This window comes from Cyprinus carpio, chromosome A3, assembly GCF_018340385.1.
Source record: "Cyprinus carpio isolate SPL01 chromosome A3, ASM1834038v1, whole genome shotgun sequence".
Classification (NCBI taxonomy): Eukaryota; Metazoa; Chordata; class Actinopteri; order Cypriniformes; family Cyprinidae; genus Cyprinus; species Cyprinus carpio.
Genome location: NC_056574.1, coordinates 32,130,924 through 32,150,807, shown reverse-complemented (window position 1 = coordinate 32,150,807; position 19,884 = coordinate 32,130,924). Strand labels below are relative to the sequence as shown.

The following is a 19,884-nucleotide window of genomic DNA, read 5'->3' as shown; positions in this document are numbered from 1 at the left end:
ATATTTGTATATTACAAATTATTTAAAACGCTAAGCTTTTTCCGGTCATGGCCTGATTTTTCAGTATGTCTAGCATTCAACATCTATTGGTAGTTTGTTAAATCAATTTTGAAATATCTGCAAATGTATTTTGGCATTTTAAGTTGTCTGCTGATCCATTTCTAATTCAGTTCAGAATGATAAAATTTATTTAAATTATGTAGATTTAATTTCAAATATCCAACATTATCATCACTGCATCATAGTCAAATTGAATGGTTACTTTAAAACATTTAAATGGTAAAAAAAATTATGGGATCATTAAGATGTTTTTGAAAAGTCTTTTACCAAGGCTGCATTTATTTGATCAAAAATACAATAAAAACAGTAACATTGCGAAGTAATAATTCAATTTAAATAATACATTGTGAATATATTTGAAAATGTGTCCCTGTGATTGAAAGCTGAATTTTCAGCATCATTATTCCAATTGTCATATTTTTTTTGTGAAAACCATGTTACCAAAAAAAGATACTTTTTTTTTTTTTTTAATAAATGCTTTTATTCAACAGGGGCAAATTAAATTGATCAAAAGCAGAGCAGCAAATCATCATATTAGAATGATTTCTGAAGGATTATGTGACACTAAAGACTTTGAAATTCAACTTTGACATCACAGGAAAAAATTATATTTTACAAAATATTAAAATAGGAAACAGTTATTTTAAATTGAAATAATATATCACAATATTAATTTACTTATGAGCAGAAGAGACTTGTTTCAAAAAAAAAACAAAAAAAAACATTTGACCGGGAATGTGTGTGTGTGATATATATGGGTTGTGTATGGCATTAAAGAAAAAAAAAATGCATTAAAAAAACATTAAATTAGATTTGATAATGCCTGCAGAAACCTTGTATGTATATGCATGGATCAGAATGCTTCAGACATTGTCTTTGATGTATTGTTCCGTAGTGTCTGTTCCGGCTGCTTTCTGTATCGCAGTTTGGAATTTTCTTTGACAGTTGTAAGTTTAGTTCAAGTTCCAGTCTTTCAAGCTTCTCATAAATTCCACAGTATTGTGCCTAAGGGTTTGAATTTGATGGTGTAAAAGCCTTTTCACACCAAGTTAGACTGTATTATTTATTTTTTTGGCATAAGAAAATGCAAGTTTTTAAAGTGAAACAGTCTCTCTGAGTCTTTGAACTGAGTCTGAATCAGCCACACAGAAAACACTAGCAACTCACTCAAAACTCAACCATGTAGTAACGCACCATGAACCCCCAGAACACCTATCAACCGTGCAACATCACGCATAAAACCAGTCAGAATGCCAGACAAACACCCTAGAATGCAGGGCTGCACATTTATAATTGTGGTTATTAATCACGATTGTTTTCTTTTGAGAAATGTCTTTTTACATTTTATTAGAATTATTAAACTTCAATTTACGCACAAATCAAGAGAACATCATCTCATACCCAGCATTTATTTTACCTCATCTATTTACTGATTTATTATTTGTTGACGCACACTGTACATTTATAAATGGTAATACATTAAGTACTTTTTTCAAAAAACAGTGCTAAAAATGTATTCCATTAATAATTCCAAATTATATTAACAATACAAAATAACTTAAAAAAATCAAGTGAGTAAAAACATTTAAGAATAAATAACCAGAAGGCCAATATCTCAGATAATTATACTTAATTAATCAAGAGAAGTAGCAATCGAGATCATGATTAAAATACGACACTCAGGACAACTTAACAATGCCATAAAAATGTATTGGCATGGTGATTAATGGTTACGCTTTGCTTTAAGCTGTCAATTAAGTTCTTGGTAATGTTAATTATCATGTTCTTAATATAAGTTTATGGTAAGGATTATGTTTGATTCAGGGTTAGTTGCTTGTAATAATGCATAATTTACTGTTATTAGTATAGTGAGTACATGTAGCGAGGGCACTGTAAAAGAAAGTTTTACCTTAAATATTTGGGGGGTGTTTTTAATCGTGGTGTCTTAACCATTAAGGTCATCAGAATACCTGGTCAGCCTCCTTCAGGAGAACTTGAATGCATTCGTCTGCTGAAGTAGTCCTGCTGGGGTTTGATGAACAGACCTTTTGTGTTTTTCCAGCTTGTCACAGGGCTTTCTCTGTTGTGTTTTCACAGATGGCCAGGCTTCCTCAGGGCTGGATGCTCTGGGCCAGCAGCAGCAGTTGGCGGCTCGTGTGGGTCAGTGGGGTGAACAGTCTCCCTTCCTGCAGGCCGGTGTGGCCCCCTTCCCCCTGGCTCAGCAGTTGGCTCATCTCGGGCAGCCGGGTCTGCGACTCCCTCAGCAGCTCCTCAGAGCCAGCTGGGGCCTGGGCCCTGCAGCAGAGGAGGAGCCCAGACCTGCCATGCCCAGGTTTGAAGACTCTTTTTCCTGCTGACTTTATATTATTTTTCAAGACTGACGATGCTAGAATTCAGTAGTCTGTAAATCTCATAATGTAAATGTATGCATTTCCATGATGATAACTGGATGCAGCCTCTAAAAAGATATGATTCAACAGAATATGTGAGGAGAGGAAAAATCTACCGCAAACGATTTGAGTTTACCCAAGAAACTTTGCGTTCGCTTGCAAAACAAGGTTTCTTAGGAGAATGTGACAGTTTTGCGAGGGAATGCAAAGGTTTCTCATGCAAAAGCAAAACTTTTGTTTTTCGGGTAGTTTTTTGAACGAAAACAACAGTTTTTCTAATTAATGCAAAAGTTTCTCTGGAGAATGCAAAAGTAGTGAAAGCGAATGTGACAGTTTGCAAGCAAACGCAGAAGTTTCTTGAACGGAAAAGGCTTGTGAGCGAAAACAACAGTTTTGTGAATGAATGCAAAAGTTCTCCCAAGAAACCTTGCGTTCACTCGCAAAACATTTGCATTCATTCGCAAAACTGTTTTCGCTCAAACTTTTGCGTTCTCCCAAGAAACTTTGCGTTCACTCACAAAACTGTTATTTTTCAGCGGTATGCAACAGTTTAGTGAGTTAATGCTAACTTGAGGAAAGTAAGTTTTGTGTGATTTTCAAACTTGATGAGTAGAGACACAATGTAACATACTGCTGTTTATTACTGTTATTAACTTTGTTTCATACTGTTTCACCATTTTTCTGTACTGTTTATGAAAATATATTAGGCAGTATACACTATATACAGTGCAGTATGTAGTGATCTAGAATTCCATTCCCACCATATCCTGAGTCTTCCTGTTTCTCTGGCTGAATCTCTCTCTCTCTCTCTCTCTCTCTCTCTCTCTCTCTCTCTCTCTCTCTCTCTCTCTCTCTCTCTCCAGATATCCCGGTCTGTTGCGTGAAATGCTCCCTCAAGACCAGTATGAGCAGCGGGAGCCGGCCGACATGCCCCCTCCTCAGTCTCGCCTCCTTCAGTACCGTCAAGTCCAGCCCCGAAGCCCCGGAGACCTGCCATCTCCCTCTTCCTCCAGTTCAAACCACACCTCCGGCCCCAATCCCTTCACAGTTCCAGGTCCACCTTCCTTCCCCGACACCAGCCGAGAGCTGCACATGGGTGGCCAGCCCTTCCAGCAGCACCAAGCCTTCCATCAGGCCTCCTACTCCCTGCCGCCCGAGCACGCAGCGGGGCCTATTCCGGTCAAATACCTCCTCCAGGAGGCCCACTGGCCCCACCCTGGCCTACCCCAGAGCCACGTGCTGGGCCACGGCATGCCTTTTGGCCTGCAGGCCATGGCGCACAGGCAAGAGCAGGGCCCCCTCACACAGCTGCAGCACCAGCAGCAGAAACAGCAGCTCCAGGCCCCACAGAGCTCCCTGCACAGCGTAGAAGAGGTGAGGGCTTTAGTCTGTTAAATTGTCTTCATGGTTTCGCTGTCTGCACTCCCATTGGTAGTCACTGCATAATTGCATAAAGTTGAACTCCCATTAACAGTCTCTGATGCTAATGTTGCAACAAATGAGCAATTCTCAATGAAAATCAACAAATTACTGTCACTTGTCGCTGTAACTGCTGTCAAAGGGGTGATTGAGTTTGTTGTAAAGGAGTAATCCATTAATTAATAATAAAATTTAGAAATTTGTTAATTTAGCACTTTGGTATCTGAACTCAATGGGTTTTTTAAAATGGGTTTTGGGTTAAAGTTTTGTGGTCAAAATAAGCTTAAGATATTTTCATGGTTTATTCTACAATATAAAATGGATCAGTAAAAGCCTTCTTGAGTTTTTTCTTGTCTTGAACAAAAAAAAACGGTTACTAACAAATAGCTAAATGGGACTACAGAGGTTTGTTCAGACATTAAACTTCATCACGCGGAAACTCATCTACTCAGTTGGCTTGTTAAGTCTCACGTCAGGTGTCACCTCTTCCGTGTCCAAACGCTCTATCAGAGACCACGAGAAAACAACAAAAGGTGCTAATATACACTCACAATGTGATATAATACTACCAAAAAAATTATAATCCTAACCTTTAACTCCATACCGAAATCCCAGATAGTCAGACAATGAAATTATAAATAAAAATAAATAAATATAAAAATTATTTGTGTTTGGGATGCTGTGAGCATGGAGACTGTAGTGTACACCGTAAATTTGAAAACGTTTAGCTTAAATGTTTAATATATAATTTTTATTTAGTGGCGGTAACGGGCTTCTATACTTAATGGTGGTGAAGCTGAAGTTTGTGGTGACGCTAACTTTCGCTTTTACTTCTGGCGTATTTAGACTCAAAACTTGTTCATTGTGAAAATTATTTTCATGAACAAAATGTTGTTGTTTTGAATTGTAAACTTTTGCTGGTCACAGAGCTTATTTTCTGCAATAATCCAAAAGCCAATGGGAAAATTCTATAGGGTTTTTTTTGTTGAGGGAACCAGTCTGATGCGAAATTCAGGGTTGGCCTAAAAAAATACGTCGTCATTGCAGCACTCTTATTACCACAGAGAATAACTGTTTATTGTATCTCAATTTGCGAGAGCAGATGTTTACAATACTGTATATTCAATGGAAGTCTATAGAGCACGCGGAGCAGAACGTTTTTAAAGCTCATTTTTGTGTTGAATCAATGTAGGTGGATAAACTTCTGGTTATGTACTAGCCAAGGTAGTTCCTGTAGGAGTTTGCTCCATATAAATAGTTTCAAGACACTGAAATCATGACAAACTTCCCTGGAGGAGCTGATTGTAACTCTGTGATGGTCATGTATCTTATAAGCGTTATATGTGATTTGCTCATTTTAAACATTATTAACACTGGTATTTTAAAAGCCCAAGCACTTGCCATCGAGGCTTCAAATATAAGTGTATTTACTTTGTACTTTGAACGTTTTCTGTACATTTATACACTGTACAGGACACGTGTGGTAATGACAGCATAAGACATTAAAGAAAAATATTGCTTTAAAAAGGAAATAGTTACACTTCTGTATTCTTGGTTCTCTTATTTTGTGATTTGGCATATAAAAATAGGCTGAAAAAGGACAGTAAATAATAAATGTCTGAATCAAACTCCCACTGTTTTTGATGTTTCAATCAGAGGGTTGGACACACATGCATTGAAATGAGTATCTCTTTGATTGCATTAGTTTCTCCCTATTCCCACACTCATTTTCTCTGTCTCAGTATGAACCACGGGGCCCCGGGAGGCCTCTGTACCAGAGGAGGATCTCCCCCAGCTCCCCCCAGCCGTATCCGGACAGCCTGGATCCTCAGGACCACCCCACACCCTCCTACAGACACCCCTCAGCAGACCTATGGCTGGGCAGCAGCGGGCCCGGCCCGAGCCCCGCTCCTCTCCACAACATTCCATGTAACGGAGCGAGCCACCTCGTCCCTCACAGGGAGGTTTTAGGTGCGTTTCACTGACCTTTGCATGCATAGGATAGTTTATATCTTTTCTAACTTTACTCATTTTAAAAAATCTCTATATGGAGTAAAACTTGTTTAAAAACTGTTTAATAATGAACATTAGTGTTGCCTGTGATCCTATTAACCCATGTACATTAGACCTATGATGATGAATATTATAACTGACACTTAATCCTGTTGTGTAGAAGTAATAATGACGTGTGCTAATTGTTCCTCAGTTTCAAAGGCGATGAGCGTCGCAGATGAGCAGCAGTCGCCTCACCCTGCCAGCGCCGCGTCTCTCCAGCACCACGGACAGTTCCCACCCCTCATGCCCAGCAAGCAGACCCCGCCCGACCCGGGAGGGGGCAACACCAGCCCAGGGGGCCCCCAGGGGCCCGGCAACCCCAAGCCCCCGACCATGTCCTACGCCAGCGCCCTCCGAGCCCCTCCAAAGCCCCGGCCGCTGCCCGAGCAGGTCAAGAAGAACAGTGACCCAATCTCTCTGTTACAGGAACTTAGCATAGGCAGTTCAAACAGTAGCAATGGCTATTACACATATTTTAAATAAGTCAATATATATATGAACTGTATACACCTGTTAAAAAAGAAAACTGTTGAAAAAAAAATAGAATAACAATCTAAAAGAAAAAAAAATGTCTTTTGATTTTGTGGGATAGTTAGACATTTTGCGTTTTATTATTTTTTACTTGCTTTAGTACTAGTTGGTTCTTTTACAGTTTGTCATCTGTGATTTTACAAACCGAATCAGCATATATATAAATGAATCAGAATGAAAAGCCTGTGAATCTGAATATAATGGACTGAATATATATATATATATATAAATCATGAAACACCAAATCATTTGGGGGGGAAAAAAAAAACATTAAAAAAAACAATAAAAAAAAAGATTTATGGAAAAAAGATTTTTAAAAACGCCATGAATTGGTTGACCACTCAGCTGCCCGTCTTTCCTGTAATTATGTCCGCTCTCTTTGCATCCGCTCCCAGGAGTAAAACTTGTTGAAGTGATTTATCCCAGCTGGCATTTTTTTATGATGTTAAGTTTCTTGGTGTGTTTTCTTGTGCTTGCTGCTGAGTGGTGAACTGACTCTGATAAAACAAACAAAAAAAAATATTATAAAAAGTTGTATAGATGTAGACAGACTTTTCTCAAACCTGTACATATGAATAAATGAATACATGAGATGAGAGTTGTGTGCTTTATTCTACTACCACATCTGCATGTCGCATGTAAAAAATATCACAAGGGCAAATATCAAACCTTTTTATTATCAATGAAATGGGACATCAGAACATTTTGGATTTTTTTTATTATGTTTGCAAATACATGGAAAAATGCTAAGCTGACAAATGAGCGGAAAGATTCTGCTTGTTATTGGATATCAAAATGCTCCGTTTTAATAAGCAACAAAGAGGTTTTGTTTGTGCTCACCTGATCAGGATATAAAAATGAACCATTATGAGAGCTATAATGTGTTTACTTATGCTCAGGAAATGGTTGTTAGTGCAGGCAAAAGGCAAGAAGCAACCAAAAACAAAAACTGGTCGTTTAATGAAGCTATTAGCAATAAAGCAAACTGATATGTTTGTACTGTGGAACTACATTAGCATTAGTAAATTAGCAAATACACAGAAAATAAGCATTCACATTATTCTTAAATCACAATTTTGTTCATTATTTGGCCACTGATCCAAAAGCCCTTGGACTATGTTCAAAACACATGTAATCTATAACCATTCGACATCTTAAATGTCCATTTGGAAGGTGGCAGTGCACATTTTAAACCCTGGTTCACTGTGTTTATACAAGTCCGATATAGTGGAGTACAATGCAGAATAACAAAGACGTGTGAATAACAGAATAAGCTCATTGAATATGCATGTTTCTGAATGTTTTGTGGATTTCAGTCCATGTCTATTAGTTTGAACTCTTTCTATAGGAGTATACTCATTTCATACACACATTTGAAATCCTTTTCTTCCTGGAAAATGGGCCTAAAGTACAGTCAGATGAGAACGAGAATGTGCTTCCCTCTAAATTACGCCTCAAGCCAGCAACAGGAAGCAGTAACTCATGGTTTGGTGGTGTTCTTAAACTAAAGGCTATTGGCTATAAAATAAATATAAAAAGGACAAGACCTTCAATATGTCCTGCCCCAGTTACATCAGCACACAAAATGTTTGTGGAGTTTTAACAGTCTGTCTTTGAGAGCCACTCGCTCAAAAGCAGAAGGTCCCAGCGTGACGTGCGTAAAGAATATAACATCTTAAATTACCTGGGAAGTATAAACCGGTACTACTAATGTTATTAGATTCAACTCACTTTAAAGTGCAATCTGTATTTGCTGAAACAAATAATCCATCGTTGCTTATACTTTCATGGTCATCCATTATCCAGTTTCAGAAATAACAGATTATAAACATTATGTACTATAAACATGTCCCTAAATATACATTCTAAGCTGCCATCTATTGCATATAAGCATGAATGCACTTAAAAATATTTTCATATACCATAAAACATACAAAATTCATGTTCGATAGGCTATTTCATATAGACTTTAATGGGATAGTTTACCCAAAAAATGTCAATTCTGTTATTATTCACTCACCATCAAACCTGTTTGACCTACTTTCTTCTTCTATAAAATTAAAAAAAAAAAAAAACTTTTTGCATGATCTATCCGTCTCTCTGTCAATGCTTAGTTAAAAATATCAATGCATCACTATCATCATCTATAAATGCAATGCATCATCATTCACTCTGCTAGTATGACTCCTGTGTCAGCTGCGTTGCGCTCTTACTCTGTGGTTGACGCTACTCTAGTCTATGGGTTCTGGTTCGGCGTCCATGCAGGTCTCCCAGGGGTTTCTGGGCATGTGTGGCATGGAGATGATGAGGAGGCTGATTCCGCTGAGGAAGAGGAGGGTGAAGGCGGCGCAGGCGCAAGCGAAGGACCACGAATAGTAGTACTCGATCCATATGGTCTCGTCGCTGTCAATCATGCGTTTGACCGACTGCCTCATGATCTCCACCGAGATGACGATGCACAGACCTGTGAGGGTGAGGAAGGTCACAGAGGTTAAATGGAGAATAAAGATGGTGGTTTTTGTAAAACATTACATAAGTACTCCATAAATACTCTTTATAAAAGTATGCTAAAGTGTACTTCTTTTACACAAAGGTATAAACAACAAAAACTAATATAAATGCTAATAGCATGGTTTCTTGGATATATATACCATGGTTGTAGGCTCCATGGTATTGTTTGAACTATGAATATTCAGTGTACATGAGAGAAGCATGGTACCATAACTGTACAACAGTACCAGATAAAAGACTCAAACTACAAACTACAGTTTAACACAGTGCTTACCTGCAAAAGCAAAGAACATGCCAGCTGGTCTCAGCAGGTAGTCTCTGCCCTTCCCAAAAGCCCCCAGGAGGCAGAGACTGCCCAGGGTCATGAAGGCCAAACTGAAGATGGCTATGGCAGCAGCTGAGATGTTGTACTCTAACGGAAGGAAATCACAGTGAGTCTGCGAATGGATCAAGGCTAGACCAGGTCTTATGAGATCTTATATTATTAAATTGTTCTTTTAAAACATGTCTTCATCTATGCATATAGGTGTAAACCTGCTGTACAAGTATTTTATTCCTTCTTATTATCAATATCAGGGATTTTAATGCAACTGCTGCTTACCAAAAGAACTTGCATTCACCATACAACTTTGCAGGCACCTTGCATTCACAACCAGATGATTCAAGGATGACTTCATCTACCCTGCTAATTCAGATGATCTAGCTAATCAGTCTGACCTCTAGACTAATGTTGCGTTTAATGTGTCATTAATTAGTAATACAGACTGATCAATATTGTGAATGAGTATTGACATTTTAGGATGTGGCTCAGGAAGTGCGTGCTTCACGTCTCGCTGCATTCAGTACTTTATCAAACTCAGATAAAATGACCGAGCTAGAGCATGAAATAGCTTAGATGCGCTCTGCTCAAGCAGGCAGAAAATTGAATGCCAATGGCCATATTTGGTTGCCAGATTGCGCTGCCTGTGATTGGTGGACATTACATCATAACTGAGAACGACAAAGCTCTAATCTTAAAAAGAGCAAGGTACTTATATACAGTCTTGGTGGTTAAGAATTAAGGGTATCGTTTAAATCTTTATAAGGTTTATTTTTTATAGTATTTTTTTATTTTAAGATTTACTTTTTTGTTTAGAGTAAAATATCTGAGTTACTTTGTCAAAAAAGTAGTGTCATTTATTGACTGACAAGTCTCCTGTCCCCATACTGGGAGAAATCGGAAGTACAGAAGCGCTGTGTGAACATGATGTAGTTCTAGACTAAATGTGAATGTGCATTAATTCATACCACTCACAAAAAAAAAGAAAGAAAAAAAAACAGAAAACAGATTTAGTGTTCTTCAAAATGATTTAAAACAGTTAAATGAAAACTCAGAATATAAACAAATGTATCTAATCCCATTTTATTAACTAATGTCTTTGCTGCTGATGTTTGATGATCAAGTTCAACCATACTAATAAGCAAAAATTACTTTAGATAAACTAACAATTGGGCTTCATTGTTTTTTTTTTTGGGGGGGGGGGTTATTGCTGAAGAGTGTTGAACCTTCTTCTCCTGCGTTCTACTGTACAGACGTGAATTTACTTTTCCTTCAGCCTGAGGTTTATTCATTACACTTTTTGGTGTGAAAGGGTTTTTATATATAACTTCTTATATTAAAAATAATCTAGCCCTGCTCATATTTAAAAAGTAACGCGAAAGTAATGTGAAAAGTAACGCAAAAGTAACGTAACGCATTACTTTCCATTAAAAGTTACATAATTAGTTACTTCTTTAGGGAGTAACGCAATATTGTAATGCATTACTTTTAAAACTTTCCCCAACACTGCTTATATAGAATAACTTTCAAGAATATGAACAAATATGTTGTATCATTATATTTTATAGCAGTACTTGCATATGCAAAACTCATTGTCACAATGCAAGTGTGTTGTTATGCATTGCTAAATTGCTAGCATGTTGCTTGAGGTTTCTAGGGTGTTGCTAGAGTAGACTGTTTGTTTTAAATGTATCATTTATCGGCCAAAAATGTGAAGTAAGATTGCTTGGGAAAACAGAATCATTTGTGTGTGTTGTGTAAACGATGCAGGATGGACAGTCCTGGGTAGTAACTGATTACATGTATTCTGGATTGCGTAAATACTTGTAATCAGACTAGTTACTTTTTTTATTGATTACATATTATTCACACAATAGCATTAAATTGTTCTTCTAAAACAATGCTTCTTTTTTATCTGGTAAATTTAACCATGACATAATGTAATGTTTAATGCACTTCGTGTTGTTAATAACAATTAATGAAATATATATTTTTTGTATTTTTATATCAGAATGGTACAAGATTATCGAATGATTTAGTTAAATTAAACAAGTTAGGTCAAAAGTAATCTAAAAGTAATCAAAAAGTAGTTCTATTATATTACCTAAAATGTGTAATGTAATGGATTAGATTACTAATACAATTTTTGTCAGTAACAAACTACAATTTGCAAGTAATCTACCCAGAACTGAGGATGGGTTACACAGCCAGTTTAATTAGATTTCCTAATCCACTTCTTCTCATCCCTGCTTGGTTTTAAGTGTAAACCGGTGCACTATCCTCCCGTGATTTCAAAGGGGGAAAACCTTACCTTTCTGAGTCTTTACTTCAAAAACTTCAGCCTCTTCCCCTGATGTGAAGTGTTTGAAGTAGGAGCAGTTCTTGACTGCAAAACAAGACGAAAACAGTGATTGTAGCTGAGGGTTGCAGGTGCTGCCGTAGCCTGTCGTTACGATGCAGCCAAACTACCAATGAGCCCGCTTGACATTTTCTCCTGAGACCATAGCCGGGTGCTCGAAAACAAGCCAGGCATTCGTGTGTGTCCATCGAATGGATCATGAATTCTGAATTATGTGCGGAGGGCATGTGATTACGTTGCGCAAGCCTTCTTGCTGGTATTCATGACAGGATCCTGTAAGTGTGCACATTTATGTTTGTGTTTTTGGACAGGGAGGCAAATTAGCTGATGAAATGTTACAAGCTCTGTTTCCTACCGTTATTTAGTCCTCCCTTACTTAACAAAAAACTATTTGTTTTGCACAATTGCCTAATACCCCCCATCCCCTTGGCCTAATTAACAGAAATGAGCTTCTCGCCCATGTGTTCATCAAGTTACAGGTCCCCTGTCTCATATCTCCCAGGGCAATTTAATGCCACAGTATATAAGAGTTCATACGTAGGAACCTCTTCTTTAGATTAAACTCATAAAGCAACCTCAGCGTCCCCTGTTCCGGGAGAAAGATTGACAGAGGAGCTGTTTGTTACGCTGGACCAAGAATCTCCAGCTAAAGTGGGGGGTTGGGGAGGCCTATGTAAAGGTTACCTAGCAACAGGATGGTCTTAGCTTTATTAGTAAAGGCAGACTGGCAGTGGCGAGAGGTTGGGATGCATCGTTGTGCTGCTTTAGACCGTGATTTACTCAGCTTATTTGACTATTCCCATCACAGGCTCTTAGCGCAAGCTGTTGTGGATGAGTTCATCTCACGATTGGCCTCTGAGAGCCTTTGGCCGTAATGTTTGGTGCCATGTGTGGGCTAATACACGTGTTGGGTCGTGTTCAGTTGTCCGGGCATAAATAGCCCTTTGTTAGGATTCAATACCCTCATCCCACGATGTGAGACTTGATTTAATTGTGTTTCGAGCCCTTTGCGGCAATAGAGAGTTGTTGAGTGTGTTATGTGAAGATTCATTGACATGCCTCCATGTTTTCCAAGCCACTGGATGTCTTTTCATGTCCTCTTCACCTGTCTTGCTTCAGTAGGCCTGTCAGCACCCTTCATCCGTTTGACAGAGACATACAAGGACAGAGCGATCACGAATCAGTTCCAGATAAAAGGGCCACTCTTGACAAATCTGTCATTTTTTTCTCCTGGCACGTATCGAATATTAGACCTGTGCCATGTGCCTTGCTCTGCATGTAGGCAGATCTGTTTTTCAGCACGACTCACTGTACCTAAAGCTCAAAAAGAACAGCGTGAGTCTTTTCAGTTCAGCGGCACCACCACGCAAAATGAGGAGCCGAAAATAGCGATTTGGGGCGTATCATTGACCTCGCAGGTTTGTTAATGGAAGCACTTATTTCAGGGAGGAGGTCGATTGCTGGGTTGCAGTGGCAGTCATATTAGTTTTTTACATCTTGATTAAAGCTCCCTCTCTTTTATGGCCCATGCAAACAGACCACTGGGCTTGGCAAGTTGCCTTTAGCGTGAGGTTTTCAAGCGGCATGAGGTGGCTGTGCTGATTTTATTTTGGTAAATATGGAGCAGTAGCTCAAGAAAACAGAGGTGTCCTCTTTTGTCCACTTGCAGAGTGACCGTTAGATTCTGGGTCAATGTGAGAGGAGCAGGACAAATTTAAAACAGCTGACCCGCTAAGGGTGCTTATATCTGGGTCGCACAAGAGAAGTGGCTTCCTCCGGGGCCTCAGTGCCTTTGCTGAAGTTTGGCTATCAACTGAGATAAAGCCCTTGCAACACAAAGGTACTAAAGGAATAGATCATCTAAAAATAACAGTTCTGTCATTAGCCTCATCATTACCCTCATGTTGTTCAAACGGCCCCTACTGGTAGTCCATATGATGGACAATTTCCATATCCATATGATGGTTCACAATATCTTCTTTTATCTTGCACAGAAGAAAGAAAGTCATACAGGTATTGAACAACAGGGGTCTGTGAGTAAATGATGACAGAAGTTTCATTTTTGGTGTGAACTATTTCTTTAAACAATTATATGCTACAATACTGTATCAGAATCCACTGAGTAGTTCCATTTTCAAGTTGTTTCAAGTCACTTAAAATTACTATTTTAACATAATGAACTCCACTGGGAGGATTGAGAGACACTTTAACAGACCCGAATGTTGAGTGAGTGTGAAATCTTAGATTCCCTCGAAGAAACTGATGAGTCTCGCCAACAATCATAGCTCTTCTTTTCCCTCTGTGAGAAGCAGGTCTGGGAGTGAAGCCAAGAATCAATGAGCAAGCAGGAATATAACTGCTTAAATTCTAATGTTTTGGCTTATAGCTTGTTCTGTGCAATTCAAGAGGCTATCCAAATCTAACCACTCCCCAGACAGTGGTGTTTGCAGTACTAGAGTGTACTGGGCCACACGTTGTCTCATAGGACGTCGCTTTGAATGCCTGTGCTCTGCAAGGTGTCCGTGGAGCCTCAGGGTTAGGTGCTTTCTAACCCTTGCCAGCACAAATTCTCCCACTGGGACAGGAATATCAGTAGATCTCTGCCAAGACTGGAATCCTCCACCTGATTGAACTGCTTATCTCCTAACGGTCTAAAGTGAGAGCTGTGGGGTTCGGTTGGAGAAAACTCATACTGCACATTGGTAAGCAATACTGGTACTGTGCATTATCAAACAGGAAATGTTTGACGAAGCACAGATTTCGATGACTTTGACTAATAATCTGACCTCTGAAATTATATCTTAGATCTGAGGGAATAATGGCTAGTCCTAATTGTGTTATTGCTAATCTGAATTTTGATTATCGGCATAAAGTCTAATACACACTGCAGTTTATTCCAGTCAAGAACCATTCACTTTTGGCCCATCGCTGTTTTTACATGGAGTTTATGGATGGCTAAATTTCAAATTTCCCTGAGAGTATAGTGCAATGCATAGGTATACTTAAGGATATCTCATGTACTTGCTACTAAGTCTAAAACTCTTGACATTTCAAAGATCAAAGCAACTATATAAGTGACTTCAAACCTTTGACTCCTCCTCTTCAGAAGTTCTCATTGTAGCGAGAAGGGTCCTGCAGTACTACAAACCACGCCCCTCCAAGTTACGCCTACTACTATTAAGTTATGCCTCCTGCAGAAAAAACAAGCGTGAATGTTATTGACTAAAACAATCTTTTCAAGTAAATTATCTTATGTTTTATAAATGAAATGTTTGATACAGACCTATGGTAATCATAGCTAAAAACCTACCCCCAAACCTTAACCTAACCCTACCCCTTACATAAAATTTAAATTTACTCTCGAGTTTTCTAATTAAAATACTTTTTAGAAACGGGATGACTTACGGTATCTGGTGAGCTATGTAATACAATATGTACACCTGATCGCTAAGTGGTGATATTGAAGCTTAAAAAGCAAGGAAAGTGAACGAGAAGAAGAGATGTAAAACGACATCAGGGATTCCCTAATTGGCTGCTTCATTGTAGGGGGTGTAAAGTGTAGTAGTAGTCGTAACTTGGAGGGATGTGGTTAGTACTACTACGGGACAAAAAAGGATACACGTGATTGTAGCAGCCTTGTTTCCTGGTGGACTGGCAAAAACCGGTGCACTATTCTGGAACATTTTGATTCCCAGAAATTGCATAAAGCCAATCAGATAGGAGCTTGCTGCTTTAGGAAAGCTCTTGTCATTTGTGTAAATTTCGCCTAAATGGTCCAATGGCAACTGAGGCTGAAGCTTCATCCTGGATAATGAAATATAGTGCACTGTCATAGCCAGTTGTCAACTAGTCTAAAATTAGTAACTGAGTTGGAGAATTAGGGTTTAACCCAATTGCAACTGTAGGTTGTTGTCATTTTGCCTTCAACATCTATAGTTGATGTTAAATCCTGGGGCCTTGCTTAAGGAGGAGATCCTCCACAGTCATTCACAGGAACACATGGAGGGACAGATCGCTCTGTTTATCCCCATAGTTCTTCCTGAGATGTGAAAAGAGAAAGCTGGTCTTACTGTGCCCTGGATCACACAGGTGACAGCCTGGATCCAATTACTTTTTTACTCTAGTTGTTTTTGTGTGGTTTCTGAGCCCTCTGTTCCATTTATCTACTCAATACTATAATCGTTTTAGCCTCGTCCAGACTGTCAGGCCAAATCTGATTTTGTGCATTTCCGGATGGAATCTGATTTGAATAACTGACTGTCCACACAGTGTATTGCAACTGTTCATTTCCGATTTGTGTGTCCATAAGCGCTCTTTCGTTTTACAGAATGTGCATTGGTTTCTGTGGCAATGCCGTTGCGTTGTTATGCCAATGCTAAAAACGACAATAACAGCAATACAGTTTGCAATACAGATGTTGTCTTATAACATGACATATCATGTTTTGCCATCGCGCTGGATTATTATTATTTTGGATTTCGTCGAATGAGGCAGCAGGAGAAACGCAGGAAGCTGGAATGTGTGGCTTTATTCCGTGCTGCCGTCTCCACTGGTTTCAAAACTCAAAAAGGTGCGTATTCTAGACATATATTGTCTTTTTACCGCTTGACTTGCAGTTCGCAACAAAACAAGCTTGTTTCTGTTAAAATGTTCATTATGTTTTCTACAAAAACGTTTGACGTTTTTACGTTTTACATGGCAAGAAAACGTGAATAAACTAGGCTAAATCAGAGCTGACCAGACTGAAACGGATTTCCAGGAATGCGATTTGAATAGGATTCCAAACCACATATCAGTGTAGCTCGAAATGGATTTGCAAAAATCGGATTTCATGTAGTTCGTTGCCGTTCAGACTATCTAAATATAATCGGATTTGCACAAAAATCGGATTTGGGCTGACAGTCTGAACGAGGCTTTTGTGTGACATTTGATCTATAACCTGCCATCTGAAATTCTCAAGCATTAAGTAAGTATGTTTGCATAATGCAGTTGATGGTTAATTGTCAGGAACAGAAGGAATTATGAGTGAATTGCGTTTACTTCTTCTCCTCAATCTGTTTGACCTCATGAGCTTAGGTGCAGGAATGAAATGAGGCTGATCCGTCCCTAGAGCAGCGTAAAGAACAGTCGAGTTATTTCCTGTCTCCCACAGGTAGATTTAGCTCATCTGCCTTTCCTATAATCCATATCCACTGATTTGCTTGTAAATCACCTTAACCTATCTATTACAGCCTTAAACAACCCAATGACAACAGAAATAGCAAATCAACGCCCATTCAATTCATTAGCACTCTGGCCAATGAAAACAGCGCATATAAAATAGACCCTCGTAAACTCCCAGAAACAGACTCCCACTCAAATTGCCAATTAATGATGAAAGGAGAAACCGCAGTGCTCCAGAGAACAAAACTTTTCACCTTGAACTTTCTTGCACTGTGTGAGAGTATGATAGTATGCCTGACTTGGCTTCATCTGCTTCCCAATTTCCATTTACAAAACGTAAGATGAATGAGGTGCTCTTCCAAACACTTCACACAGAAGACAGATCCATGCCTTTGGGCTGCATCGGATGAAATGGTTGGACGTGCTAATGATGGTTATGAGAAATAACTTGGACTTGAACATCCTTACCTCCTGGCAGGCTGATAGGGCCACAGCCTTTGCCCTGGGGGTCTTCCTCCACAATGAAGATACTCTTTTTACACAGCCTCCAGAGTCCGAAATGGGCCGCTTCGCAGGTGGTGTTGAGCCGCTCCACCCTGGGACTCAGCACCGCCCAGTGGTCCGTCACCACTGCCGCCAACATGGATGAGATGCCCACCAAGATAACCAGGAAGGTGATCTTCACCTTGGTCTTCTTGTCCTCCAGCATGGTGGCCTCCGAAAATAAGTTTGCACCGTAGTTTGGAAGTGTCTCTGCCCTTAAATTAATGCTTTGGTTTAGTTTACTTCTCAGGCATTAAGGGAAATGTAAAAGTCACACGGCAAAAACACTATCTCTTCACTCCAGCTCACTGTCCACAAATCTCAGCTTCTGCTTGGAAAAAGAGGCCAGATAATAGTGCCCTAGTTTTCTCTCTCTCTCTCTCCCTCTCTGTAAGACAGTCGTTTGGTATGGTGGGCTGTGCCTTTAGACCTGCCTTCATGATGTAGGCTGGGAAAGTTTATTAACTAATATTGTAAAATCTGAAACTCTCGTAGAGGAAATGCGAGAAAGTGTTTCTATACTTTCGGCCTGAAACACTGGAATAGGCTCCAGCAACCCTGTATAGTTTCGGAACACACAGTTTTGAGATTTTAACGGATAGATGGATTTTTTTTTTTTTTTTTTTTTTATTCAGGATGTATTTAAATAATTTGACCATTACATCAACGTCAACTTGTGATGTTGCTTGGTGTACCATTAAATCATCTTTGTTTCTAGCATTAAACTAACTTTATTTCTAAAAATGTTCTAAAACAACCCATCCAAAGTCTTTGTATAGCTATGAATTTCAGTTGAAAATAAAATGGGATTTTATTGTCATCGTAATGCCGCTGAAAACTAGCCTCAAGCTCACAGCTGACTGATCTATGAACATTCAAGATGTCATGCAGATTCAAGGCTTGCAGTGTAAAGACAGACTCAAATTTTTACTGTGCAATGCATTGTGATGTGTCACTGGGGAAGACATTTAACGTTTTACATGTACTGAATGTCATTTTCATCTTGCATGATTAGACGTTGATGGCCTGTTGTGTTCATTTGCCTTGTGCCTTGTGCCTTGCTATTCCAAAGCAGTTTAATGATTTCCTGTGCTACTGTTGCTCGCTGGATCCAAGAGGCTCAAGGGAAATTTCCTTTTATTAGTAGATGATCTACTTTCCTCCGTCAGTGAGTGAGAGGCTGTATCTATACCTGGGTCTCAAAATGGATTTCAGTTTCAGGAGGAGATTAAGACTCCAGTCTCTCATCGTTAGCTTTTATTTAAAAATTTGTTTTTAAATGTTACTGTTGTCTAAGTTTCCTATGTAATATAAAGAGTTATTAGTGGCACTTCCAATGGCAAGCATCACAGTTACTATTGCTAATACTTAGGGTTAGTGATATGAACAAACAAAATTTAGTAACTCTTCCAGTTTATATCAGTTTATATTGAAGTAGGGACCATATTGAGATAAGAATATCATAGAGGCTTAGAGTGGGCTGTTTCTGTAAGAAACAACATAGAAACCATCCAGCCAATCAACCAAACAGAACACCTATTGTTCCATGTTTTACAGGGACTCTCCATAGACATAATGTTCTTTTATACAGGTGCTCCTGTAGCTCAAGTGGTAGAGCATTGCGTTACGAAGCGCAAGGTTGGGGGTTCGATTCCCCGGGAACACATGCTAGGTAAAAATTGATAGCCTGAATGCACTGTAAGTCGCTTTGGATAAAAGCGTCTGCTAAATGCATAAATTTAATTTAATTTTAATTTAATTTTATACTATACTAAACTGTGTTTTCTATCCCCCTACACTACCCATACCCCTCACACAAAACTTTCTGCATTTTTATATTTTTTTTAAAAAAAAAACTTTCTCTATGATTTACAGGCTTGTTTCCTCATGTGGACCAATAATGTCTCCAAAAGGTCCAAATTTACTGATACCAGGTACACACACACACAGGTTGCTGTTAATAATGCTTAAAGGGTTAGTTCACCCAAAAATGAAAATTATCCCATAAATTACTCACCCTCGAGTCAGGACCTGACTCGAAATTGACGAGGTGGACTTGGACCCAACACTACTTCCATCTATGATTATGTATGAATGTACTGTACTTGATATATATATATCATAGTACTGAACGATTAATTGTAAAGAATACAGTGGTACTACTATGGTACTATGGCTGCAGATCATTATTCTCATAGACAATTGTCTTCACACAGCTGCCCATTTACTGAATCACATACTTTGCCATTCACTGTAAAAGACAGAGCAGAGAACATAAACAGCTGTAGTGTCCCTCGTACTTGAGTTACCCTTACGTGTTAGTAAAGTAGCGTAACATAAACCGACATCTAAGTCGGAGCTTTTTATAAAACACTGTGACCCACTTATCAAGACTCTGGCCCATTTTCTTTGGTGACAAGTCTTTTGCCGCCTTCCCTTTTTACACAAAACACGTATCAAAAATGGCACATGGCAAAATTGGACTGCTTAAGGCAAAAAAAAAAAAAAAAGAGCAGCTATCCTGAAGTGAGGCA

General features: G+C 38.9%; 2 protein-coding genes across 3 annotated transcripts in view; one reads left to right on the top strand and one right to left on the bottom strand.

Annotated features, from left to right (window-relative positions):
• The window catches only part of LOC109096494 (probable helicase with zinc finger domain), a 49,240-nt gene extending 42,620 nt beyond the window's left edge, over positions 1-6,620 (top strand). For both annotated transcript variants that reach the window (XM_042730470.1, XM_042730461.1), the window contains exons 28-31: positions 2,158-2,392; positions 3,314-3,824; positions 5,612-5,840; positions 6,076-6,620. In XM_042730470.1, coding sequence (XP_042586404.1) covers positions 2,158-2,392; positions 3,314-3,824; positions 5,612-5,840; positions 6,076-6,407 — 1,307 coding nt within the window. In that variant the 3' untranslated portion in view covers positions 6,408-6,620. The remainder of the gene's footprint in view (positions 1-2,157; positions 2,393-3,313; positions 3,825-5,611; positions 5,841-6,075) is intronic.
• Positions 6,621-8,510: 1,890 nt separating this feature from the next.
• On the bottom strand, positions 8,511-17,729 carry cacng1b (calcium channel, voltage-dependent, gamma subunit 1b). Its single transcript, XM_019110708.2, has 4 exons — positions 17,276-17,729; positions 11,597-11,671; positions 9,241-9,378; positions 8,511-8,919 (listed from the first exon to the last, which is right to left on the bottom strand). Exons 1-4 carry the CDS (start codon positions 17,514-17,516, stop codon positions 8,687-8,689), a joined length of 687 nt encoding a protein of 228 aa, XP_018966253.1. The 5' UTR covers positions 17,517-17,729; the 3' UTR covers positions 8,511-8,686.
• Between the last annotated feature and the right edge of the window lie 2,155 nt (positions 17,730-19,884).